The following is a 27573-nucleotide window of genomic DNA, read 5'->3' on the forward strand; positions in this document are numbered from 1 at the left end:
GCATAACATCTGATGTGGAAGCAATCAAAGCATCAGTAGGAGAATCACTACTCCTGTCATAAATGTCAAGCCTGTATAGACCATTGCGTAATGTACTAGATAGTAGAAGCGCATCGAAATCAATTCTATCATAAATGGAGCAGCAATGATCAAAAAACTCGATTTTGAGACCAACGTTTGCAAGTCCTGAGACAGAAATTAGATTCTTACGAATGCCAAGTACATACAAGGTGTCAACAAGAGTATATGTGGCTCCACTGCATGATGTTAGTTCCACATTGCCAATGCCTTTAATGACATAGGATGCATTATTAGCACACAAAACTGTATCACCTAATGGAGCATCTCTCAAGGTGCCAAACACCTGTTTGCACTAAGTGATGTGCTTTGTAACACCCGAATCAAATAACCAATCAGCATTCAACAACGACAAACAAGAGACAGATAAATCACTACATTCGATTGTTAAGGCATCACTGATGTTTTTGAACATTTTACACAGAAAAGAAATGGGCAAACTCAAGTATATCTCACAAGAAGTAGCTTAAAGTGACTCAAGAGTTTCTCAAATGTCTGCTCAAAAGATGCAGGCAAAATCAGTGGACGCAAAATCTACAAGTTAAAATCTGCTGACGTGAAAGGTCAGAAGCTAACGTGGCATCAACAGGTCAGCAAGCCAGAAGCTAACATGGCGAAAGCAATTCAACAAATGTGGCACCAACAGATCAGAAGTAGGTCGGAAGCTGACATGGTGTCACCAAGTTGAAAATTGAAATAGAATCAACAAGTGAGAAGCTGAAGGCAGAATCGTCAGGTAAGGCTCAGCTGCCGAATACACGCGGAACCAACTCACAGATGGATGCTAAATCAATTGGCGAGAAAAAATTTGAATCGGTTGACAGACAAAAATCGACAGACGGGATCGAGATCGACAGACGGAATCGACTGTCAGAAGCTGAAACCCAAACGTCGAATGCCAAAGGTTGTAGCGGAATGTTGAATTCGTTCGAAGTCGAAATACCGAACACAAACCGACTGTTGAATGGATAAACCGAGCCAACGAAGTAAAGCCGACCAAAGAAGTAAACCTAAACAACTGCTGAATGCGAAATATTGAAGCCTGCAAGATTGAACTACTAATGCGAAAGCCACAGTCAAATACTAAGTCAAGGCCTAAAAGTTGACTTCGAATGCTTTATTGCAGAATACCCCACGTCGACGAGCTAAATGCGAAATGCCGAGTGCCGACCATTGACTTAATGCGGAATACTGAAGTCTAATGCTTTAATGCGGAATGCCTGAAGCAAAATGGCTGAATGCAAAAAGCCAAACGCTGTGAACGGCTGACTAGGCAAAGCCGACTAACGCAATTAATGGACGCAAAAGTTCGATGCCGAGAGCTGAAAGCCAAACGTTGAATACTAATTTATTGACCATGCCAATCAAATGGATGCAGTTGAATGGCTGACCAAGAAGAATCAACAGACTCAAACAATAGCAGCAACAATAGCAGAAAAACAATGAATATTATAATCCGATGTCAAAATCTTCTAAAAGCTGTAGTGCTTGTGTGCGGGGTTGCGCAGAGTGTACGGCAACAGGCAACAAAAAGAGAAGCTGACCAATGTACAATAGAAAGTGAAAACCCTAGAACTATGTGGAAAGTACGAGAACTTACCCAAAAGTTGTGGGACAGCGAAGATAAAAGGATGTACAGCAATGAGACTAAAGAAGACTAGCAATGTACACTTGCTTCACCTCTACAAAGACTAATGCTGAGGAGCTGTTGGCTTCACAGCCAAGCTCAAAAACCAAGCTCTGAAAAACACCATGCTGATAACACTGCTTTGATACCAATGTTGGATGAGAAAGAAGATGCTCTGCACACACACGCACATACACAGTCGTACAAGAGCTCAAAGAGTAAAGGGAGACGAAGCTGTGAAGCTGAAACGTACTCAATGTTAATTATCACAAATGTGTGGAGTACAAGAGAACTATAGCCTAACACACGAGTGTTCACATGAGAAAAAACCCTTGCTAGCACAAGGTAAAAAGTATCCATGTGTAGGGTTGTTCACACCATAGTTGCCAGGCGTTTCAGAAACGGCAGGTATGAAACGGGTTTCATACGTTTTGAAACGTTTCATAAAAGGTAAGAAACGGGTTAAAAAAGGTTTCATACAAAACAGAAAAAACATGTATATTTTTTACTTGAAATATACAAAAGAAAAAAATATTGACAGAACTTTTAAGAGACCACATTGAATTCATTTCAATAAAAACAGAATACATGTAAGATATGATGATATCACAAATCACGTGGGTGATCACTGATGACTAAACAAAAATCAAAAAGCATCACCATGTGGGTGATGATTCATGACTCTAAATCCAAGATCAAAATAAATAACATGTCCAAAGTTCAAACTAAATAACATGTCCAAATAAAATGATACTGGCAGCTGCTAGCTACTATCTGCATCCTCATCTGCATCCTCATGCTCATCCTCATCTGCATCTTCTGCCTCTGCAGCCTCACTCTCAAGGTCACTGCCGGTAGCCGAGTCCTCAAAGGCCTCATCCTCTAGAGGTGCAGGTGCACCACTAGTACTAGCCTCTCGAGAAGATCGTGTAGTGCGAGCCGGAGCCATGATCTCCTCATAGAGCATAGAATAGATGTCTCTCTCCTCCTGAGGAATGTCGGGAATCTCCTTGCACTTCATGATATCAATCTTGTCTGGATTCACTTGGCGAGGCTCAATGGGATGACCCTTTTGTTCTAGCAATCGGAGATTGCAATGACAAAAGACAAGCCTCTCCAATTGTGCTGAGGACAGTCTATTTCTCTTTTTCGTGTGAAAAAGAGCCCATGTACTCCAGTTTCTCTCACAAGGCCCTGAACTGCAATCCTGGGAGAGAACTCTCAGTGCAATCCGTCTCTACATTGCACAAAAAAGAATGTTAAGTTAGAGTCAAAAAGACAGTAGCATTTGAATGTGGATTTTGAAAGAATAGGACTCACGAGACAAAGATACAAGATTCAAGAATCAAGAAACCTTACCAAGTTGGGTGTCCCAATACCGTATTTCTCCCACCAAGACACTGGCTCCAACTGTGTCTCCCTGAGCAATGCAGTAGCTCGCCCAAACATATGGCTACCGTTGCGGTAAATGAGAAGCTCATCCTCGAGCTTTCTCATCAGCTGTATATCACCTCCCACTCCCACCAACTTGGTAATGTACTCGATCCATCCTGACTCTAGCTCCCCATTGAGGTATTGCTCCTCATTCCTCCAAAGGGGATGCAAAATGTGAGCAACAGCATGGATTGGCCTATGAAACCAATCCCAACGCCGATTCCAGATCTCCTTAATATCTTGAACTCTGCATGTAACATGTGACACACATAAGAGATCAAGATTTATAAAATAACTCAAAGACTAAAGTTAAAGCCCAAGGGTGAGCACCTGTCACGCGACAAGGTAGTGAAATCATTGAGAGCTTCACCAATTCTGTCCATGAACTCATAAAGCAACCCAATGGTACTTCCCTCCATGTCTGTGAGCCGAAGGACACTATACATGGGCTGAAGTGCCTTCACAAGTCCCTCTGCATCCTGCCACCAAGTATCTCTCATGACCATACGAGAGAATGCTATAGACTTGGACTCATCCTTGTCCTCCCATGCTGTCCATTCACGACACACAACTGTGCGTAATAAGCCATGTCGCACTCTCACTAGTCTCTCCACCACAATAAACATATATGCAAACCGAGTTTTGGAGGGCTTTAGAAGCTCAAGATCACTATTGGCCCTGTACATGCTCAAAACCTTTGGCCTCTTTGTGACAAAGTTCACCATGGTAGATGCAGCTGAAAATACATGGCTCACCCAATCAAGCTTTCCCACATCCTCAATCATCAAGTCAAGGCTGTGTGCTGCACAAGGTGTCCACACAATCTTGGGGAACTCCTCCTCTAACATCCTGCCCATGGATACACAATTGGACCCATTGTCCGTGATCACCTGCACAATGTTATCGGGCCCAATTTCATTGATTGCCTGGCGCATGTGGGACATAATGAACTCCCCTGTAACCACTATCCCTGGCACCGATGCATCTATGGCACGAATGAACATTGTGCCTTTGCAGGAGGACACAAGAATGTTGTACACATTTCTCTTCCGCGCATCTGTCCATCCATCACAAAGCAAAGTACAACCATACTTTGCCCAAGTGGCCTTGAGAGGCTCCATCTCCATCTCCACAGCCAGTTGCTCCTTGCGAAGCTCAGTAGTGCGCAATGTCTCGTAGGAGGGGCCATCCCACTCACACCCAATGCGGGAGATAGCTCTCATTGCCTTCTTCCATCGAGGAGTCCTGACAATGTGGAAGGATAATCCACATTGAATAAACAACTTCATCAACTCCCTCGTTGCCTCTTTCATGGCAGCCTTTTGCATCCCTGCCTGTACATGTCCTTTCTTGAACACTGGAAGACTAGTTCTTTTGGCTTGAGGTGCCGAGCTAGAACCACCTGCAACACCACCTGCAACATCACCACTGGTATCTTCCTCTCTGATACTGCGAGTCCTCTTGGAGACACTTTGACGTGCTTCAGGCTCTCCCAGATTGGGGATATCCTCAAGGGGGATACCTAGCTGCATGGCCTTCCAAGCCTTGAGGCTATCATAGATTTCTTGTGGCACATGCTTACATGGCCCAATGCCGAAACCCTTTGTTTGTGAGAAATGTGCCTTCAACCTGGTGAGACTGCCATGGTGCTTATCAGCACAAAAGTTGCATTTCCACTTTCCGGAGCCTGAGCCACCATATCTAGACTCGAAGGTGACATTGTTCCAAAGAGAATCACCTGTTCGAGGCATCCTACAAGATGAGGATAAATGCAGATTGTTGGCCCTGCAAGTGCGACACCGTCGAAGATATGCCATAAATATTGATGGAAGAGAAAAAAGTGTGCTGTTTTGTGAGTTGTGCAGAGAAAACCAACTTAGAGCAAAACAGGACTTTACCCCTTTGGAAGACCTCCACAAGGCCCAAGGACACCAAGGAGCTGGGGGTCGACAGATGCGATGGAAGGACAAGATGGATGCATGCAAATCGGCGAACTCGCATGCGGCGGCCACTGGGAAGCGTGATAATATGCGTCGTACGAATCCAGGAAAGAAACGTTTTTTGAGGTTTTTAAAAACTGCATGTTTTAAGAAACGCGTTTCATACTGTACGAAACGTTTAGAAACGTTTCGTACGTTTCATAAGTGTATGAAACGCGTTTCTATGCAACACTGGTTCACACTAGGGTCTTCCAAGGCTAACACTGACAAGCAAGAGTTCGAAAATCAACAAATTTCAAGCCGCGCTTGAGATAGACACCTATGTCTCAAACTAGGTTGTAATCATCCCTGTTGTAAGCCTAGCGAGGCGTGCCGTGACAAACTCAACCACGTGTCCAAGAGATAGAGATATAGAGAGGGGAGAAAGATAAGGGAATAAGGATCTTGCACAATACACCACACTAAACGAGGAACAAGCCCTGCCTCCCTTCAGAAAACAATCCACGAACACGCTGGCCAAGATCAATACAATCAATGAATACAAAACAAACAGATATGCCGATGTAGGATATCCAACTCGATGTCGATGTCGAGGCACAAGATCTCTCATGTCGCGCACACCACAGAGATGACCCACAAGTATCTCCCACAAGACTAGTACCAGATCCAATATCCAAATCCAATGAATCAAAGTCCAATGAATTCAAATCCCAGTCTAGATCCAAGTCCAAGTCCAGATCCATGCTCTATGTTCCATGTCCAAGCTCTATGTCCAAACTCCATGTTCATGTCCAAGCTCCATGTCTAAGCTCTATATTCCATGTCCAAGCTTTTTGTGTTAATATGTAGACTTAATGTCCAAATCGAAGGAGAGAGTGGTAGTTCTTAAGGTGCCATCATCAGTCCAAATCGCAGGAGAGAGTGGTAGTTCTTAAGGTGCCATCATCAGCCAGGTGATAGGCGAAAAGATTAATGCCAACGAGCGACGACTCCAACAACTTGAGTGCTGGTCAATGCTAGCGAGCAATGCTACCGGATGGCTGGCTATGCTACTGTTTAGCTGTGCTGCTGAGGCTGGCTGCGCAGGCTAGGCAGTAGGTAGAGGTGGCCCAAGTCAAGCAGAAGAGATGGCTGCAAATAGCGCTGGCTCTAGGTCTTGGCTAAAGGCAATGTTAACTGCAGAAATACGGCAAGAGTACAGTGCACAATGGTTCAAGTTGCAGCGCTCTGTACAAGCAGCAATAGGATTGGCGACAGCAATGATGATGACCAAGCAATAGGTATGACGATGGTGTTCGCCAGGTGTTGGAGGCGATGCTAGCGCTTTAGCTAGCCGGCTGGTTAGTGCTGACTGAAAGTGGCAACCCACTGAAACGCAGGCAGTAGAGACAGCGCAGACAGGCGCTTCAGGAGACAACCAAGTGCTGGGGGGCAGGCGCTGGTTGTACTGGTGAAGCATAGATAGGTGGCGCAGGTATGCATGAGTACAGCAGGTAATGATAGTGTTAACAATCATACACTTCGATAATCTTGATAATGATGATGAAGATGAGGATCTTCAAGCTTTGATGTTGGCTACCACCCTTCAATGATCATCCTCATGGTGCTACAAGAGAAGTTCAAGCCTTTTTATACTTGAGGAGAGCCTTGCTTTTTGCCAAAAGCAATGCTTTTGCTTTGCTTTTGCTTTATCTTCTTGCTTTTGCTTTTTATTAAATATTATTAATAATAGCCAAATTCTTGATTTGTGCTTTTACAACTTCAGAGCCTTGCTTTTTGGCCTTAGAGTTACTTTTTGAAAAAGTTACTTTTAGCTTTTTGGTCCAGTTCGATGTCCTCTTTCCAGTGGTGCCTTCAGCTTTTGGTCAACATAATTTGACTTTTTGCTTTTTCTTGCTTTTTGACCAAGACTAGTGCTTTTTCCAATGCCGACTTTAGGAACCGTATTCCCATGTGTCCAACTTGTCGATGTGTCCGGGTATGAATTCAATAATGTGAAAAGAGCTAGGAGGACCAAATAGTTACACCTATGCCGACTATCCCACCGAATGCTCATTGATTGTATCTTCCATAACCTCAACGTCTTCGGACTCATCCTCCTCTTCAACAACCACATATTCCTCATCCGCGGATACATCCTCCGATAGACTATCTAGTGCTATATGGTGATGACGTATCATAACAACAATCCAATTCATCATAAATGAATAATCCAACAAAAAAGGGACAACAGCCTAATAAGAGTCATTGACACACTACTTCTAGAGGAAGCAAGTCTTGCACATCTGATTGAGCATGGACGAGGAAAACTATCGAATAGCCACACAAAAGAAATAAATGCAAAAAATGGACTCGTTTTAACAAACCTAGAGAGGAAAACCCACGAAATGTAATCACTTTAACTCGATCACAATGAGACGCCACGAACAAGTTAACAAAACAAAGATATACAGAATAGGTGAAACCTCTTCACATAAGGATAACGCATTAACATGTAAGACGAAAAGACGACGAACCCCATCTTAATCTGAGTAACAACAAAGATGGACTGAAGGATGTCCTACGAAATAATGAACAATTCTTAACTTCATGGGCAAGGACATATAATCCGTACATGCCAAATCTATGCAAAATCTACATAACACTCAAATCATAAACCAAAGCATGTACAAGGAATCAATCGCAATGAGATCGCCAAAAGTGTTGGCGGATAAACCAACACAGCATTTACATATTTAACATCAAACATAATTGCGATATTAATGAGCATTCAAATGATCATCACATTACATAACATTATAGTCCTCAAATAGAATTGTGAAACAAAGATACATAACTAGCTCTATGTATTACTTCTTTTGCATATATCTCTCTACTTATACATCAATGCTTAGTGCATAAATAACCATCTGGATCAAGAAACACAACATTATCTCTGATCCAACATCTTATTCCTAAGCTACCCCTAAGCTAAGGTAAAAGTAATAATAAAACTAAGGTAGGTTATTTCCTAAGCTAACATCTTCCAAAATGCCTATTAAGATCTTATTCCTAAGCTACCCCTAATAACATAAGGTAAAAGTAACAATAAAGCTAAGACGGGTATTTTCAAAGCTAACATGCAAACCTCTACACACCTTTTATACACATCACATCATCTTTTCATACCCTTTTTCACCTTCTATAACCATATACACTAGTGCTCGTCTTTTTCACTCCTTTTGCTCGTCTTTTTCAGTCCTTTTTGGTCTCAAAGACCCTCTAGATATTAATATATCTTTCTTTCTTTTTCTCACATCACTCGACCCTTGGCCTCCCCCTTGAGCCCTTAAAGCAAGCCACCTTCACTATGCCTCCCCATTGACCCCCTTAAGCAAATTGCCTTCACAATGAGCCACTTTGCTTATTTTTAGTCCCCCCTTCCCCACATTGTTTACATATCTTTGCAGACCTACACACATCTTCTATAAATCTTTCCAGGCCTTTTGTCCCTTACCATCATTGCATTCCTCCTCACACCTATACACCTCCAAAAATCTTCTATACACCTCTAAAAATCTTACATATCCCTCTAAAATGTTTTGCCTCACATGAGTAGAAAATGTGTATAGGCCTGAGAAGGAGTCTCTGTTCACACCTCTACACCACCTTCTATACATCTTTTCACACGTTATGAACCTCTACATCTCTACACCAATTACACTCCTCTACAATGTTGCATATCTCTTCACACCTCTTACACACATCACTACACCATTTAACATCCTTTTTCCACCTTCAATAATCATATACACTAGTGCTCATCCTTTTCACTCCTTTACAGTTAAGTTCACCCGTATACAGTAGTGCTTGTCTTCTTCACTCCTTTACATTTAAGTTCACCACTTTTTGTTTATAATTGCAATAACTTTATAATAGAGATCTCTTTCCTTTCTTCGCCTCACCTTTGCACCTCTTCTTGCCTTCCTTGCATGCCTATACACATTTTCACACCTTTTGAAAACCTTTACACATCATCTACACTTGTTTGCTCTCAACTACACCTTCCATGCACCTTTATCACCCTCCACTTATTCACACAATCACCCTCCACTTATTCACACATTTCATACAAAATAGTAAACCTCATTACACCTTTTGCATCTCGACATATCCTTTTCTTCCTTCGATAATTATGTACCACTCTCGTTATCCACCACAAGCCCTCGCTTCTACACCTCTCTGCCTCCTCTACAAACCTCTGCACCTCGACATACCTCTCTCATCTCACCTCCCACCTCAATCCTCAATTCCTACATTTATATGTGTACTCTCTTTAGTACTCACTTAATCTCGACTCTTTCTTCTATATAGCTATACATGGATTGCTTCGACGTCTCTGCTCTTTTCTCTATATATACCTAGATGAATCCAAGAACATGCCCAAATTCACCTTTTAGTAGGAACATGCATGTTATATACTCATGGTAGTCCATTAATCAACATTGCTTCTATTCCCAGTGCTCTCTAACACTAAATCTCCAAGCCACAACGGCCACCTAGCTCCATTACGACTATAGAAACAAAGCCAATTGTAAAGCATCAACAATCTAATGATCTTGAAAAGGAATGTCAAGAAAACGTCAAAGAAAGCATCAAAGAGAGTTGAAGAAAAGAATTGAGTTAGTAAGACCTTCCACTCAAACTAGCACACACAAGGGCATACCTTCTACCCATTATTATCCATGCATGTCACCTACATATTTCATTACGAGTATCACATTTTTTTCACCTTGCATCTCATGGTGTTATGTCTCGAGGCTAACCAAGGTTAAGACCTTTAGGTTAGGTTAACCTTAGCTTAGGGATACGACAGATTAAGTGACTTAAGCTTTGATACCAAAGTAATTAGGATAGATCTCAAAGTAATTAATTAAAAACTTGATTGAATAAACATTTAAGCACAATGCTAAATTACCACGACCAACACCAACACCAACACCACCACACTCTAGATTAAAGTTGCCTCAATTAACCACAAACCCCCCCACCCCTTCAAGTAACCAAGGAATATTTGTAAATACAAAGCTTGCGAGTGCCCAACAAACCATAATATTTGCAATCCACCTATCGGACCACTTGGACAATTTCGACACTCTTTACAAAGTCCAAGGCCAATGGATTTGGCCATAGTGTTTTCAAAGGACTTCCACAAGCTCTCGAAAATCTGCAACTTGTCTTTAAGAGTCCTCCACAAGGTTATGGGCACAGTCTTGATCTCAATAAACTATAAAATAGTCGTTGAGCAAGAGAGCTGCCATGCACAGTTGGCTTGGCTACCTCTACAACGAAGTCGTGCTGCAAGAGGCCTGCCAAGCAAAGTCGACTAACTCCACAGCGATCGTGTGAAGGGTTGGACGAGCCAAAACGATGAACGAAATGTGATCGACTTCTCCAAGAGATGAAGGGAGAGCCATCCCTTTCAAAACGTGGAGAGAGCAGATCGTGACCACAACTCATCCCCCACTCCCATATACAAGACATTAAAACTAGAGACATTCTACAAACGTACATTTTTGCAATACTGGTGTTGATATCCCCTACCTTGAATGCAACTTCTAGCTTGCAATTAAGCCATGCCAAAATCCACGAGATCTCTATTTATTCAACTATGTGGATGTCTATTCATTTTCCATTTCTTTCACCAACTTAAAATTCACCTACATGAAAAAAGGAGGTATAGCAACTACATTTGAAGGCCCATTTTTTTAACCCTTATGTACTCTTTAACTATCCCATCTGTAAATTTTTACTCCGTCCGTCTTTCTGGCTGCGACAGCTGAGAAAATAGATTAATGGGACTATGTAGCATGTTGATTAGCAGTGTCCTCCAAAGGGCTTGTTTCTCCTACCAAAGCTTTTATCTACTGTGCCAGGGCTAAAATCATGACACACCTTGCTAAAGCAAACCAGCTTCACTCAGTCTCATGCATGATAGCCTAGAAGCCTAGATGAAGTCCATGTCAAGGGAGATCTCAATGTTCTTAATCTTCTAGAGTAAGATCTTTTCCTTCATATATTTAATTGAGATTATTTGAACACTTTCTATCAATTTTCCAAGAGGCAATTTTCATCCCTTTGAGACGAGTTTGAAGGGCCAAGGCAAACCTGACAAACGAACATCCAATTGGATCTTCTATAGATCTATTCATGCAGATTAACCTTGGGACTAGTCTTGTCCAACAATCTTGAGCACGTGATATCTGCAAATCACAAAGACTTATTATGTCAAATACATGCCTTCAAAAGGGTACAAAGGTACTGAGGGAACATGGGCAAGATTCTACCCCCGCACCACCGCCACGGCCCCGCACCACCGCGATATCACCACCTCCTAAAAAATCCCTCCACTCAACATCCTGGGTGTTGCAAAGAGGACAACATTCCAGATCATTCATTTGTGACCAATTGAAAATAGATATTATAATCAAGACATACAAGAAAATAAAAAGACCTTCAAATCACAGATCTTTCAATTTTTCACTAAAAGAAAACTCTTGTACAATCACACAAGTGTCTTTAGGCAGCAATGACCTGTTATTGTAAAGTGCAAGGGAGAAAAAATAAGCCTACAATAGTCTGAGAAACTTCTTTGTGACAAGTGATTGATTTACTTGCCATAATTTACAATGGGTCCCCTCTTCATTTTGAGATCCAAACGATTTCTATGTTCTGAATGTGTGGTGGCACAAGTTTCAATATTCTCAGGAAAATCAAGGCACGAATTTGAGCTCTCTCATGGTGTCATTGATCCTCAACGCATTCCTTGCAAGAAAACAAATTGTACTTTGGAATATTCATGGGATAGATAATGCCATGTCTGTCACGCAAGTTTCCAACTCACTCCACATTAGACTCAATTAGGGAGTTTGACAAGCAAGTAGATTTCTAAGGCCAGATGCACAAAGGCATTAAGGAAATTCAAATAATAACAGATGCAAAATCTATACTATGCAAAATCTATACTATAATTTTAACTCAAGTAACACATATCATCGACTCTGGTGTCAGGCTATATGCTCACCTTGCTGTTTTAAAAAATGATTAGCAAATTAAAGTCGAAAAAAACTACAAGCTTCTCCCAACAAAAAAAGCGCCCATTGCCATGACTACTCAATATCTATATTTGAACTAAGTAATAGGATACAGATGAATAGTAGCCTTGAGATTCATACACTGTCATCCAAGAGGATGCAAGGCTCCAAAGAACATAGATTTAAAAACAATGCCACTTTCAAAACAATTAAGAAAGCTTCTAGCTTGTATTTCTTTTCAAAAGAAATAGCACCACTAAAAAGGTCCCACTTATAGCATGCATAGATAGATGAATAGAAGCCTTGACATTCTACTCCCAAGTCATCCAAGAGGATGCAAGGCTTCAAAGTACATACATTTAAAAACAATGCTGCTTACAAACCACTTAACACTCCAAGCTTGTATTTCTTTTCAAAAGAAATAACACAACAAAAAAAGATGCCACTTATAACATGCATAGACAAAATTCCCCACACATTTTCACAACAGCCAAGAGAAAACAGTAAATTGCAATGTTGGCTTCTTTCTATCCATTGACACATTTTAAAAAAAATTCTTTGAACTTCCATCTGCTTGCATAACTTAATGCTAACAAAAGATCCCACTGATACACATGCTAATATTCGTTATTGGCATTTATATATAGGATGTATTAGAGCTATAAGCATTATACAATGTCTACTCTTAGCCTACCTAGATGTTTGGAAAGCCAAATGTGTTAATTAGCACTATTATTGCACATGATTGTGAGGAAAGAAATAAAAAGGCTCACCCACTTTTTGTTATCCTGGTTGGGTCCTCTAGAATTACAAATGACTTGGGGACACCACAGCGAGAGCTCGAGAGACATGCTCACTGTCCTACACTCTGTTCTACCAGAGGATGGAGTCATTGGATCTTCTTATTACACAAACTAGTACCTTGTATCATCCACATGACTACTTATATAGTACTCTCATATTGATACCTTGTATCATCCACATGACTACTTTTATTGTATCATCCACATGACTACTTATATTGTTGTACACTAGTTTCTTTTTTTCTTTTTTGAAGTTCAATCCATGACTTGATATTTTTCAAAAGACGATATTGTAACTTAGTTTGTTAAAATCTCTCTCTCTCTCTCTCTCTCTCTCTCTCTCTCTCTCTCTCTAGCAGGTACAATGTTGTTGTTACTTTTACTAGTACTATACATTACATGGCGGTTTCATATTCCCTCTCCAATTGGAAATTTTGTTTTATCCAAATTAAAAAACAATATAAGAATTTGGGCTCCAAATTCCCAAAAAAATACACCGTTATAGGTAGGTTGCACCTAAAATCATCTCAGTTGACATGGTCACTAATGGTCACTAAACCTTTCTTTTTTTATTAAGCTCCCATTAAAATAGGAAATTATATATGTATGTATGCATGCATGCATGTATTGTATGTGAGAATATATGTGTGTATGAGGATAGGTATGTATGTATGAATGTATACATCTGTATGTATGTATGTATACATGTGTATGTATATATGTATGCGTATCTGTATATGTATGTCTGCATGTACGTATACGTGTGTGTGTGTGTATGTACGTACGTACAAAAAAAGGGACAAGAAAACTTACTCTGTGGCAAGCGATCAACTTGAGCTGCTCCCAAAAGCCTGTCAGGAGTCATATTGTAGTCTCATGCACTGCTTGAACCCACTTTGGCACAGCTACAAGTGACTTGTATTCAAAAAAGAGAAAACAGAGAGTTTGGAAACCGATCTGGAGAAAAACTTGACATCACAAACAAGAGGAGGGAGGGCACGAGAATACATCGGAGCTGAAGATGCACTCGCAGCAGAGAAACGACAGAAACCCTAATTTGCAGAGAGAACCCCATGCTGCGATTGGGGAGGCCTTTGCCCTGAAAAGCGTGGCCGCCATCGTCATCCTCATCTGACAGAGGCGATAGCAGTTCGCCCAACATTTAGGGTTGCAATCGAGATTTCGGCTTAGGTTGTTATTATATGACACACACCCTCAACCAAGGTAAAGTCTCAAATAAAAATATAAATAAAAAGGACACTGCTTGGTACAAATAAAAATCTAGCATTACCCCCCAAAAAAAAGTTGAAAAAAAGGTTTAAAAAATGCATGCGAATAAATGGAACTAGCCTTTGGTTTGGAAGGGCACAAGTAGGTGACCCTTGCTTGTTGCTCTAGCATGAAGTTTTTGCTTATAAGTATATGCACATACATATGTGTCTGCATATACAAGTGTGCGACTGCGTGCGTGTGTATGCATCTATGCATGTGTATGCGTATGCAAACATGTGTGAGTGTGTGTTTGTGTATGCGTGTATTTGTATATGCTTGTCTATATTTGTATGCACGCATGCGTATGCGTGTATTCGTGTGTGCATGTGTGTGTGTGTGTGTGTGATTCTCTCACATAGACACATATATGTGTGTGTGTGTTTCACATGCATTCTCTCTACGTCTCTATCATGTGCACAGACACAACCCTCTCTCATATGTATGTGTCACTATGTATACGCGTGCGTATGTGTGTATAAATGTGTAAACTAAAGAGTTGAATCAAATTGACAAGATTGAGCATAAAATAAAATATGAGATAGAGTAAACGTCACCATCTACACATTATTGGGTGCACAGACACAACCCACTTTTATACATATGTGTCACTATGTGTACACATACGTATGTGTGTACAAATGTGTAAACTATAGACTTGAATCAAATTGAACCTATGCACATGTCTTGACATTATTTGATTTCCTTAGAAAATTCTTCTCGCATGGCATGTACTACCACTTGTTACACTTCAATTAGCATAGTACATCAATTACATAAACCACTTGTCACACTTCAATTAGCATGGCACATCAATGTGTGCGAATATTTCCATTCCCAAATGGAACTAGCAGGGCACAAGTAGGTGACCCTTGCTTGTTGCTGTGGCATTTAGTTTATATGTATACGTATATACATATGTATCTGCATATACAAGTTTTTACTATATACATGTCTTTAGTTTTCTTATTTATACTTATGTACTATATATATAGTACATAAGTATATAAATGTTATATATGTGTGTGTGTGTGTGTGTAACATTATATTATAATATATTTGTATAAATTTTATTTATTTATTTATTTAATATTCTTACTTATTACATGTTTACATATTGTTATTATATATATTTTATACTTATTTATTGTATATCTTTGTATTGTATTATTTATTTAAACACTACACTCCTCTCTCTCTCTCTCTCTCTCTCTCTCTCTCTCCCTCCCCTTCCCCTTCACACCCCCTCTCTCTCTCTCTCTCTCTCTCTCTCTCTCTCTCCCTCCCCTTCCCCCCCCCCCTCTCTCTCTCTCTCTCCCCTCCCCCATCACACCCCCTTCTCTCTTTCCCCTACCCCAACACTTGGCCTTATATGTGTTATATAAATGTGACATATATATGTTATATTTATATAACATATATATGTCTATTTATAAATGTAAATAAAAATACACACACATACATATATATTTATATTTTATTAAAATCTACTTTTACTCTCTCTCTCTCTCTCTCTCTCTCTCACACACACACACACACACGTACACACCCCCACATACAATAATGCAAGCACACACTCTCTCACACATAGAAATTCTCTCTCTCTCTCTCTCTCTCTCTCTCTCTCTCTCACACACACACACACTCTCCCATGGTACACATACACACTCTCTCACACTCACACACACACTCCCTCTCTTCCTCACACACACACTCTCCCATGATACACATACACACACACCCTCTCTCTCTCTCTCTCTCTCTTTCCCCCCTCACACACACACACAAAAATAAATATTATATGTAATATTATGTTTTAATATATTTAGACACACATACCTATACATAAATATATATGCGTATTTTTAATATAAATAAATTTATATATACACATGTACACAAATCACTTTATTTCATTAAATTTTAATGGATGGGGATACGTGGTGAGGTGAGCTCACTCTTAAATAAATTCATCTTACATGTAATCTCTCTCTCTCTCTCTCTCTCTCTCTCTCTCTCACACACACACACACACACACACACACACACAAAATTGCTTGCATTCTTATGTTTATAGACACATTCCCACACACGTATGTTGATTTACACATGCACTCATTCACATAAGCACAAATTTGTATTTCAAGATAATTAATTTGGCCATACTTACTTAGTTCTATAAAAAATATATATATGGTTAGTTGCTTGATCATACATAAAGACACATTTCCACACACATGGGTACATTTACACATGCACTTTTACACACGTATGAATTTGCTTTTCAAGATAATTAATTTGTCCTTACTTACTTAGGTTTACAATCGATTTCAAAATTGTACTTGCATTCTATCTTTTTTATTAAAGCAATGTATTATTACACACACACTAACCTTCAAAATTATAATTAGGTTGTTCACACATATTTTCACACACACACACACACACATTCACTAAATTGCAAACCAAGTAAATAAGTCTACCTATATTAAGCATGATTGTCATTCAGTCGTGCCTTAGTGCTTGTCTCACTTTTTTCATTTATAATACCTAATCTCACATAAACCTATTAACTATGTTTATACTCTCCTTTTTTTTTTATAAGAAATTTAAAAATGATATACATTAAAATCAAATCTAATGGCGCTTCTAACATCTGTGTGAGACCTTCACGGTGGAAGCATTCATGGCACTTAGATAATAATGCATTTAATTAGCATTATCTAGGGTTAATTAAACTTGCTATAATCATCTCGTGAACTACTATGTGCATTATCTCGGGTTTATTAAACTTGCTATAATCATCTTGTGAACTACTATTTAAATGGACTATGTGCGTGTCATTTTCATTCTTGCATTGGCCCCACTGGTTATGTATATGTGTAATTATTGCAATACATAAGCTAGTTTTTCTTACTAATCTAATGGCAAGAGCCTTAATTGTGACGCAGGTACTAAAGCAATACAGTTTGTGAAGGTGAAATTTGTAATATTATTTTTTATATGGAAGAGCACGGTTCTCTATTTTGTTGAGCTTATAGTTTTATATTTAATACCTTTGTTAATTTTTTTTCTAATGCTTAACGTTTCCATATTACTAACCATGTCTTATTCTTAATAGTTATTACTGATGGTTTACTAGTTAATTTAAAGATAAGCATATAACTTTTTTCTAAAGGTCTTTTTTCTCTACATGCTATTATATATTTAGCTCAAACTTTGTTAAAAAAGTTTTTACTATTATATTCAACTAACACAAATGCTAACCTTTTCGTATTGTAATACTAATGTTTATGGTCCTGTTTCTTTACATTTGTTAACATGCTTTTTTTTTTTCCATTGTTCAACTAACCCTTTGCTAACCATTATTCAACTAACCCTTTGCTAACCTTTGTTCAACTAACCCTAATTGCTAACCATGTATAGACTCTCTTACTTATTCTAAGTTAATCAAGTTTATTTTGATTTCCATGTACACACTCAACCATTCAAGCTTTTGTCAATCTCAATACCACATTTACAATATTTTTAATTTTTTACACACATTCATACACCTTTTCACACACAAAAGACACACACTCACACATGCACAGTATGATACACCTTACACACACACACATGCACAGTATGATACACCTTACACACACACACACACACACACACACACACACAAATACACTCATTCATTTCTTACTAACATAAAATTGCTTTTTTCTCTATACACATTTACTAATTGTGTGTTACTCACACTTGCACACATATAACACAAACTATTTAATATATCAGTCATTTAAACACTCACATTGACGTGATCATTCTTGAGTTATTACATTTTAGAAATACTTATTTGAGCACATATTCTCACACTTACTCAATTGCACTCTCTCTCTCTCTCTCTCTCTCTCTCTCTCTCTCTCTCTCTCTCACACACACACACACACACACACACACACACTCACTCACTCACATTGTATTATCTCAATTGTCTTCTTTCTATTGTCTGGCATAGGAAGCTATGCTTCTTTCATAGGATGTTATGCTTCTTACATTTCATAAAAACATTGTTTATACATATGTGCTCAAGGACATTATTGGACTAAGCAATATGTATTAATTGAAAGAGAGCTTTATATATTTTTTTTGTTGATAGGCAGAAAGGCTTCCTTTACTATTAAAATGTGACCTCTATAACATGAGGGAAGACATGGTGACACATGTCTTCCCAACTAAATAATTTAATGTTCTAACTTGAGTTTTTTGCTGGATGGTGGAAGGTATAATCTCTTCCACTCATTTTCTTTGTAAATGGTGGCTTGTATGTATGTCAAGGGCAAGCAATTATTAGTCACTCTTCAATGTTTCTTTACCCATAGGCATTACTTTGCTTGAGCTAGAATTTGGTGTAGTGTAATTGTAACCATTAATTGAACAATTCATTTTTGTTTCTCTAATATTCAAATTGCCTTTGATGCCAAAGATTGTGTTTATGTAAATGGGATGGTAAAACTAAAACACACACAAAAGGTTTCCCTTTTCGTCTTTGGCCGAACTAACATAGACTAATCTTTGATGATGTTGGTTGTTCATTATTTTTCTAGATAGGAAATGGATTGATTCACTTATTAAATTTGGATGAGGTGCTCCCAACTTATCTTTCATTGAACCACCTTCTGTTGCCATTCAAACTGCGTTAGCTTGCTATAAAGAACCCAAATTTCATAAGCTTATAACTGACGCTGAGATTGTGGCATGTACTAATGATCAACCCTCTATTTTTTACACTGCTTCTTTGAATGATTGGGTTGCTTTACTCTTCAGTTTTAATAATGGCTCTGATGGTGATGCTTTTCTTGCTCTAAGAAAGTTTATTTGTCATATCCCTCATATTGTTAGTCAAGATGGTAAAGATATTGAAACTTACATCAATACTTTACCTCTGGTTGTTAATAAACTTTTAGCCTTTAACAATCTTCCTTCTTTACCTTTGCCTTTTTCTGAGATTGAATCCCCATCTAATCCTCTCATTAATCTTGAACTCCTCGATGAGGAGGAACATCTTGCTTTCTCTTCCTTTTCAACTACTTTTAGATCCTCTTCCTCAGATAGCCCCCTTGACCCAATTGCAAAATTCATGCCCTTTATCCCTCTTTTTTCTATTAGACAAATTGAGCTAGACTCTGAAAGGCTTTCTCACAAATTGTAGTCTAGAGAAACTCAACGTCAACGTGATCCTTTTTCTATTAACACTCTTATTTTAATATGTGGACTTAATCCTTCATGTGCTGACCAATGTAAGACTGCCGCTTTACAAGCTAGACACTTTCTAAGTACTAATCTCGATTTTGACTTAACACTTTTTGCTTTGAAGGCTGTGGATCATTCAAAATACAATAATTGATCTATCTTTTTTTGTACAAAATCTCCTAATATTGAATCAGCCCCAAAAAATGCTAAATTTATTAAATCTTACTGGAATATCTTTTGACCTTATACAAAATGTCACTGTAGCTTCAATGGATCTAGCTCAAAATGTTCAGCCTATCGCCACTATTATTTGGGTCGATCATTTGTTTTTATATGTTCTGAATAATGTTGATTCTTTTTTAAAATTTAACTCTCTTGCAACATAATTTTATGCTTTTTTATCTTGGATTTCTTCCTTTCCGCTAGAAGTTTGTAATGGTCTTGTTACTTTTTACTTTTTTCAAGATTTATTACGAGAGGTTGCAAAGAACCTTGATCTAAACCTTCCTCACTCCTCATTATGCTGGCACTCTTACTGCTATTCTAATTGAACAAATCCTTAAGCCAGTCACTTCTTTTGAGCCAAAAGAAAAAACCTTTGCTAAACAATCTTTTTCAACTCCTTCATCTGCAAATTCCTCCAAGGAGTCAACTTAGAAGAGGAGATGCATTAGATCTAGAAGCTCTCTTTCCTCGGTCAACCTCATTGGAACTACTAAACAACTCAACTTTTAAATGGAAGAGGTTCATTCACTCTCTATTAAATCAAATGGACTTTTTCATTTGGAAAAAAATTGAGTTAAAAAGTTTTGATTTATGCATTTAACGTTTATAAATAAAGCATTTGACTTTATTACTCCTCAATTCATTTTTAGAGAAACTCTAATTCACTTTGATCCCTCTTTATTTAATTCTTTTAATTCAATAAATTTTGGGTGTAAATTTACAAAAAACCTTAAATCCTACCATTATAAACCAAAAGAAGTTTTTTAATGAAAATTTTGATATTAATGAAAATTGTATATGTTATTTTTCTAAACAATTTGCTCCCTTCATTATAAATTTTGATAAATTTGGTTCTCATGTTTTAAAAGTTGACATCAATATTTGTAATCATGCCTTTCTTAGAGATAATTTGAGTGAAGGTCTTAATCATATTCCATCTATTCTGTTAAATCCTTTTTTAGCCTTTGATGAATTATGGAATGCTAAAAGAAAATTCAATCTCGTCGCATGGGTAAACATAATGAAAAACTGAGTGAAGGTCTTAATCATATTTGTAATCATGCCTTTCTTAGAAATAATTTGAGTGAAGGTCTTAATCATATTCCATCTATTCTGTTAAATCCTTTTTTAGCCTTTGATGAATTATGGAATGCTAAAAGAAAATTTGATCTCGTCGCATGGGTAAACATAATGAAAAATCGACAAACCAAAGAAAGTCAAAGAATGAAACAAGTTCTAGTACATCACTAAGTGAAAATGAAACAAGTTCTTACTCTTCGCTCAATGCACCACATAGACCAATCAAGAAACTAGAACCCCCAACCACCCAACCACCCCAAATGGATAATAATGATCACATGACATGTGGAACACAAAAAGCAAGCTCAGGAGAGCATGCTTAGCTTGGTTGAATGTCTTACAGGGTCATCAGTTGTGATTGAGCCTCATAATGCCAATGCTAAAACAGCAACCAAAATACAAAGCCCAGAGGAGTACCACTTCCCCTTTCGAGAGAAAGACATACTCTGTATAGAAGAGTCATTTGAAACAGATTGTACAAACTATACGTTTGAGAAAGCACATGAGGAATTCGATAATTCCCTTACAAGATTAAAACAATCTCTCAAAACCTCATTCGGAGGAATGCTCTTCTCTCGTAATAAAGCCAACATCACATCAGCACTTGCACCTTTAAGGGCTCAACCTGGGTTATACCAAGACATAAAGAACTCCATAAAAAAGGACACTTGGGTGTCATTGGGACAGCCTAAACTCATCCCTACAAGCAATAGTCTTGCAAAAGGAGCCAATGGACAAAACATTGAAGTTCCAAGTTACTTTAGATAAGTTACTTTAGATACACTACTCAAACAATCAATGGGCGATATGGCATTTACATTCCATGTTACCCTAGATTCCCTTGTGTATGATGTCGTCCTTTGCGATACTTGGATAGATGAATCGTTGTATTCAATAGATGAATCCATGCAAACAATCACCTGTAAATTTGCTATTATGGGAGGAAGCGACCTTGCAAGAGCTGGAACTTCCAACATATCTTATTGAAAAGATCCCTAAGATTTTGGTGGGGAAATTTCAAATAAAATCACCATAGCTCAAGCACAGCTTTATCCAACATGAAAACACAATCTCATGACCCTCAAGCTATGGGATTTGTTAGGTCAACCAACACTCACAGCACATCTTAAAAGGATTACCTTTACACAAGACTTGAACATGCCATGTTTGGGGTACTTTGAACATACAATGTATATTGAGACTAACCCCTCACTTGCAAGTTTTTGATGGTTGAGTATGTGTTGGAAGTAGATTTGATCTTGGGGCATAAATAGACTGTTGCTACCCAAGCACCACTGTGCTTTGCTACTAGCGATAGAGTCATCATGATGGTCAATGACAAAAAGTTGACAATACCATACTACAAGGAAGAGGATCCAACTTTAATGGATTTCTATGATGTTGAACGCAAAAGGATACAAGCCTCTTCCACAAAAGCCCCTCTCTACATAACCTACCATCTGCGTCAACAACCGACTCCGATAAAGCATCTACCCCTTCAACCCCATCCTCACCTACGAAGTTCGATGCCAAAACCTTGCAACAATCTACGGCTATTCCTGAAGAAGTTCCCACGGCCAAACCATCTATCTCTAATAAGGAACTCAAAGGAAAGACCCTGGAGCCTATGCATCTTCATCGACAAACCTCATCAAAGGAGACAACCACATGCTCAAAAGGCCTCGTCATCGACAATCACTCCACAAAGAGACTCTAACCTCATCATCATCAACAATGCCCATGAGTCTCAAACTTGCAGCCTCAGCGTTAACCAAAGTCAAGGAGGGCCCCACGCCTTCCACATCAACCCAAAAAGAAAACTCCACCAAGACTACCACAATCACGATACCTTAATAGTATCAAAATGTGGGTGGAGAAGTAGCTACTTATAGCTCAAGGCTACTATGAAGGTGCCAATCAAATTTGGGTGCCTCGATAGTCAAAACCTCTTCCTCAACGCAACACTCAGAGGCCAACGAAAAAGAAAAATACTCCACAACACAGTCCACCAAAGCCCATGCAAGTTCTTCAAAAAACTCCACCAAGTTATCAAGTGTGGGTACCAAAAACACTTCTGCACGCACAAGGTTACTACCAACTTGGACGGGCGCCCGTAATGGTGTGACGAAGTATTTATGGTGATTCTCACTTCAAGAGCGTGTGGTAGCAAGATAGGATGAAGTCCTAAGTGATATACTTCATGGATATATTATGAGAGTAGTCATTGTAATAGCATTAAGCCTCTTATGAGCCTAAAGTGCCCAGTCGGCCATAGTTTAAGTGAGTGTGAACACTTATGGTCATGTATATAAGTGAATTTCTCTCATAATATAGGGGACTCTCCCATTGTGCAATTGAGTCTTGCTCTTGCTAATCCTCTTGCTAATATCTCTCCCTAATGCATGCTAGTGAGTGTGTGTGAGTGAAGTGAGGTGAGAGGAGGCACGAGGGCCCATAGTGCAATGCGGCGGTGTGACAACGGTCGTGGGAGGCACAATGGAATTGCTTATCAAGGAGTTGTAGAGCTTGGAGACCTCAAGGGTTACGAGCTCGACCATTGGAAAGATCCTCATCACAGCAGTTGCGGTTCACCAGGTAATCTCTTTTTGGATGTGTTTCAAGGAGGGTTAGGGTGAGCCATAACATCTTACTTTGGATAACTGTTATACTAAAGGTGGGTTAATTATCAAACGGCAAATCAAAGGTATTCCTATGGGGTATGCTTGTTTCCCGATGTGGTGTAACTTATAGTTTTAAGGTATGAAATTCAATTCATAAATAGATTATCCAAACTTGGCAAAATTGAACTTCTTAAAGATTTTAGGCTATCTTTTCGGTATATTGACGACTTATGTTTTATTAATAATCAAAATATTTGCCTGTTTTTTAACCTAAACACTGAAAGAAGTATTGATGAATATTTCCACTCAATATTATTTCCATAAAATCTACACACATTACTCATGGTGGTGTAGTCAGTGAAACTACATTTCTTACTTCTCACTTCTCATGTTTAAATTCACTTACTAGAATAATTGTTTCCTTAATTGCATGGAAAAAGGATAAATTACCTATTAGAAATGTTTCATTTATTTTCTTAGATAGCAATAGACCTCAAAGTCTTACATACAAAGTTTGTATGTCCCAACTATTAACCATTCTTTATTCAACATCAATGGTAGGAGAAGCTTTTAGAGATATACTTGAACTCATTTTTTAATGTCAAAAATGGTTTTCAAAAATGTATTATTCAAAGAAACATTATAAAATTCATTTTCTCAATTTCTTTTCCTAGAATTAAGTACTAGGTCATTGAATTTTTATCACTTCTTGGTGAAGGGTAGGGCCACCACTTGGTGGGGCCCATACCCTCACCTTGTGGTGTTCCATATTCCCGGTGTTATGGGGTTGGACACATACGCGCACACGTGCATACACACAAATTGCTTGCATTCTTATGTTTATAGACACATTCCCAACACGTATGTTGATTTACACATGTACTCATTCACATATGCACAAATTTGCATTTCAAGATAATTAATTTGGCCATACTGACTTAGTTTTACATTTTTTTATAATATGGTTAGTTGCTTGATCATGCATAAAGACACATTCCCACACACATGGGTATATTTACACACATTTATGAATTTACTTTTCAAGATAATTAATATGTCCTTACTTATTTAGGTTTACAATCGATTTCAAAATTGTACTTACATTCTATCATTTTTATTAAAGAAGCAACGTATTATTACACACACACACACACACACACACACACACACACACACACACACACACAACCTTCAAAATTATAATTAGGTTGTTCACGTCGTCGATTATGTATAAGCATGATTACTATAGTACATAAGCTAGTTTTTATTACTAATCTAATGGCGAGAGCCTTAATCTTGATGCGGGTACTAAAGCAGTGTAGTTTTTGAAGGCAGAATTTGTAATATTATTTTTCATATGGAAGAGCTCGATTCTCTATTTTTTGGGTTTATAGTTTTATATTTAATACCTTTGTTAATTTGTTTCTAATGCTTATGTTACTAACCATATCTTGTTCTTAATAGTTATTTACTGATGGTTACTAGTTAATTTAAAGTTAAGCACATAACTTTTTTTAAAAGGTCTTTTTTCTCTACATGCTGTTATATATTTAGCTCAAACTTTGTTAATAATGTTTTTACTATTGTTCAACTAACACAAATGCAAACCTTTTCATATTTTAATACTAATGTTTATGGTCCTGTTTCTTTACATTTGTTAACATGCTTTTATTTTAAAAAAAATCCCATTGTTTAACTAACCCATTGTTCAACTAACCCTTTGCTAACCATTGTTCAACTAACCCTAATTGCTAACCATGTATACACTCTCTTACTTATTCTAAGTTAATCAAGTTTATTTTTATTTCCATGTACACACTCAACCATTCATGTTTTTGTCAATCTCAATACTGCATTTAAAAGATTTTTTATTTCTTACACACAGTCATACACCTTTTCACACATAAAACACACACACACCCTCACACTTATAGTTCACACAAACACTGGTATGACAACCATGGTATGACACATTGAACACACACACACACACACACACACACAGACATTTAGTCATCTTTATGTTACATGTACACACACATATAAACTTATCCACACAATTCACACACATATTTTGACACACACATGCACACACAAGTACACTCATTCATTTCTTACTAACATAAAATTGCTTAGTCATAGACATTTAGTCATCTTTCTGTTACATGTACACACACATATAAACTTATTCACACAATTCACACACATATTTTGGCACTCACACATGCACACACAAGTACACTCATTCATTTCTTACTAACATAAAATTGCTTTTTTCTGTATACACATTTACTTATTGTGTTTTACTCACACTTGCACACATATAACACAAACTATTTAATATATTAGTCATTTTAACGCTTACATTGATATAATCATTATTGAGTTATTACCTTGTAGAAATACTTATTTAAGCACATATTCTCACACTTACTCAATTACACACTCACACACTCTTTCTCTTTTTTTCTCTCTCTTTCTCTGTCTCTCTCTATCACACACACACACACACGCACACACACGCACACACACACACACACACACACACACACACACACACATTGTATTATCTCAATTGTCTTCTTTTTATTGTCTTGCATAGGAAGCTATGCTTCTTTCATAGGATGTTATGCTTCTTACATTTCGTATAAAAACATTATTTACACATATGTGCTCAAGGACATTATTGGACTAAGCAATATGTATTAATTGAAAGAGAGCTTTACATATTCCTTTTGTTTGATAGGCATAAAGGCTTCCTTTACTATTAAAATGTGACCTCTATAACATGAGGGAAGAGGTGGTGACACTTGTCTTCCCAACTAAACAATTTAATGTTTTAACTTGAGTTGTTTGTTGGATGGCAGGTATAATCTCCCCCCCCCTCTCTCTCTCTCTCTCTCTCTCTCTCTCTCTCTCTCTCTCTCTCTCTCTCTCTCTCTCACACACACACACACACACACACACACGCACGCACGTGCACACACACACACATGCACGCACGTGCACACACACACACACACGCGCACGCGCACGCGCACTAACTCTCCCTCTTCTCACCTCTCTCTCTCTCTCTCTCTCTCTCTCTCTCTCTCTCTCTCTCTCTCTCTCTCTCTCTCTCTCTCTCTCTCTCTCTCTCTCTCTCACACACACACACACACACACACACACACACACACAGAGTCCACATGCACATGTGTAAGTAACCCCAAAATTTCTCGATGAATACATATGATCATAACCTCATCAAATTTTCATAATTTCTTACATCCAAGAGGATCACTACTTCTTTCACTTTCTTTCACCAACTTACATTCAGCATACTCTAATCAACTTTTCAGCACAAATAGACCACACAAATACAAATTTAAAAGAACTCTTGCCTCCCCTTAAATAATAAATTTGTAAGCTACCCTCCTCATTCACATAATGTCATTGTAGCCCTGATATTTTAACAATGTTGGCACTTAAGTTCCCGAGCCTTTGAATAAAAATGAGCTCCCTACTACTACTAACCTCATGAAGGCTCTAAACATGATATACAATCAATTATTTCCTCTCCATAATTAACCTTGATTTACATACAGCCGTTTGTAATTTTGTGTAATGCTCCAAATATTGGACTTGAAATAATTTTTAGAAACTTCATATCTTTAGAGTTTAGAATGTATATATGAGTCTAGGATCTCATTTGAAATAATTTTTGGAAAATTCATACCTTTAGAGTTTAGAATGTATATACGAGTCTAGGATCTCAATTATATGTTTTTTAAAATAATAAGAATTGTTTTTTGTGCCCAAGAGTGATTTTTACTATTTTGTGAGTTGTTTTTTGAGTAGTTTAGATATAGAACAAAGTTTGCATGAGAGATTTGCAAGATAATTTGGATAGAAAAATTTTACTAAGCACGCCCTGGGCTGATTCACCTATCTATATGCCCAAACTTATCCTCTAAACTTGTACACACGTTATTTATAACTCATTATTTGCATAGTTTTTTATGCTGTATTTTTGCTAGTGAGTTTTGGGACTGAAGATTTTGGCATAAATCCCTCAAGGAAAAAAAAAGTGCAAACTTCAAAAGACTATAGAAGTTTTCTTGAGGGAAATTTTCCAATTCCTTACTATTTGGGAGATACACGCTTTTAAACAAGGCCATTTTCCTAGTGATGAAAATA

General features: G+C 38.0%; 1 protein-coding gene and 1 long non-coding RNA gene across 2 annotated transcripts; both read right to left on the minus strand.

Annotated features, from left to right (window-relative positions):
• Window positions 1-1725: 1725 nt before the first annotated feature.
• On the minus strand, window positions 1726-14144 carry LOC147622766 (uncharacterized). The gene is made up of 3 exons (XR_015269569.1): window positions 13964-14144; window positions 13769-13870; window positions 1726-1880 (listed from the first exon to the last, which is right to left on the minus strand). It is a non-coding gene; the product is annotated as an uncharacterized LOC147622766 (long non-coding RNA).
• Window positions 2356-5090, minus strand: LOC147622767 (uncharacterized). Its single transcript, XM_086821899.1, has 3 exons — window positions 3470-5090; window positions 3065-3386; window positions 2356-2942 (listed from the first exon to the last, which is right to left on the minus strand). Exons 1-3 carry the CDS (start codon window positions 4954-4956, stop codon window positions 2469-2471), a joined length of 2283 nt encoding a protein of 760 aa, XP_086678025.1. The 5' UTR covers window positions 4957-5090; the 3' UTR covers window positions 2356-2468.
• Window positions 14145-27573: the final 13429 nt, after the last annotated feature.

This window comes from Cibotium barometz, chromosome 28, assembly GCF_041138505.1.
Source record: "Cibotium barometz isolate CiBa-2024 chromosome 28, ASM4113850v1, whole genome shotgun sequence".
NCBI lineage: Eukaryota > Viridiplantae > Streptophyta > Polypodiopsida > Cyatheales > Cibotiaceae > Cibotium > Cibotium barometz.

What these genes read in the sequence shown, in the direction of transcription:
- LOC147622767 (XM_086821899.1), bottom strand. Translation starts at nt 4,956, where the DNA reads ATGGCATATCTTCGACGGTGTCGCACTTGCAGGGCCAACAATCTGCAT. An exon ending in ACTACCTTGTCGCGTGACAG is followed by an intron (nt 3,387 to 3,469) that starts GTGCTCACCCTT and finishes TGTTACATGCAG; the next exon opens with AGTTCAAGATATTAAGGAGA. An exon ending in GTATTGGGACACCCAACTTG is followed by an intron (nt 2,943 to 3,064) that starts GTAAGGTTTCTT and finishes TGTGCAATGTAG; the next exon opens with AGACGGATTGCACTGAGAGT.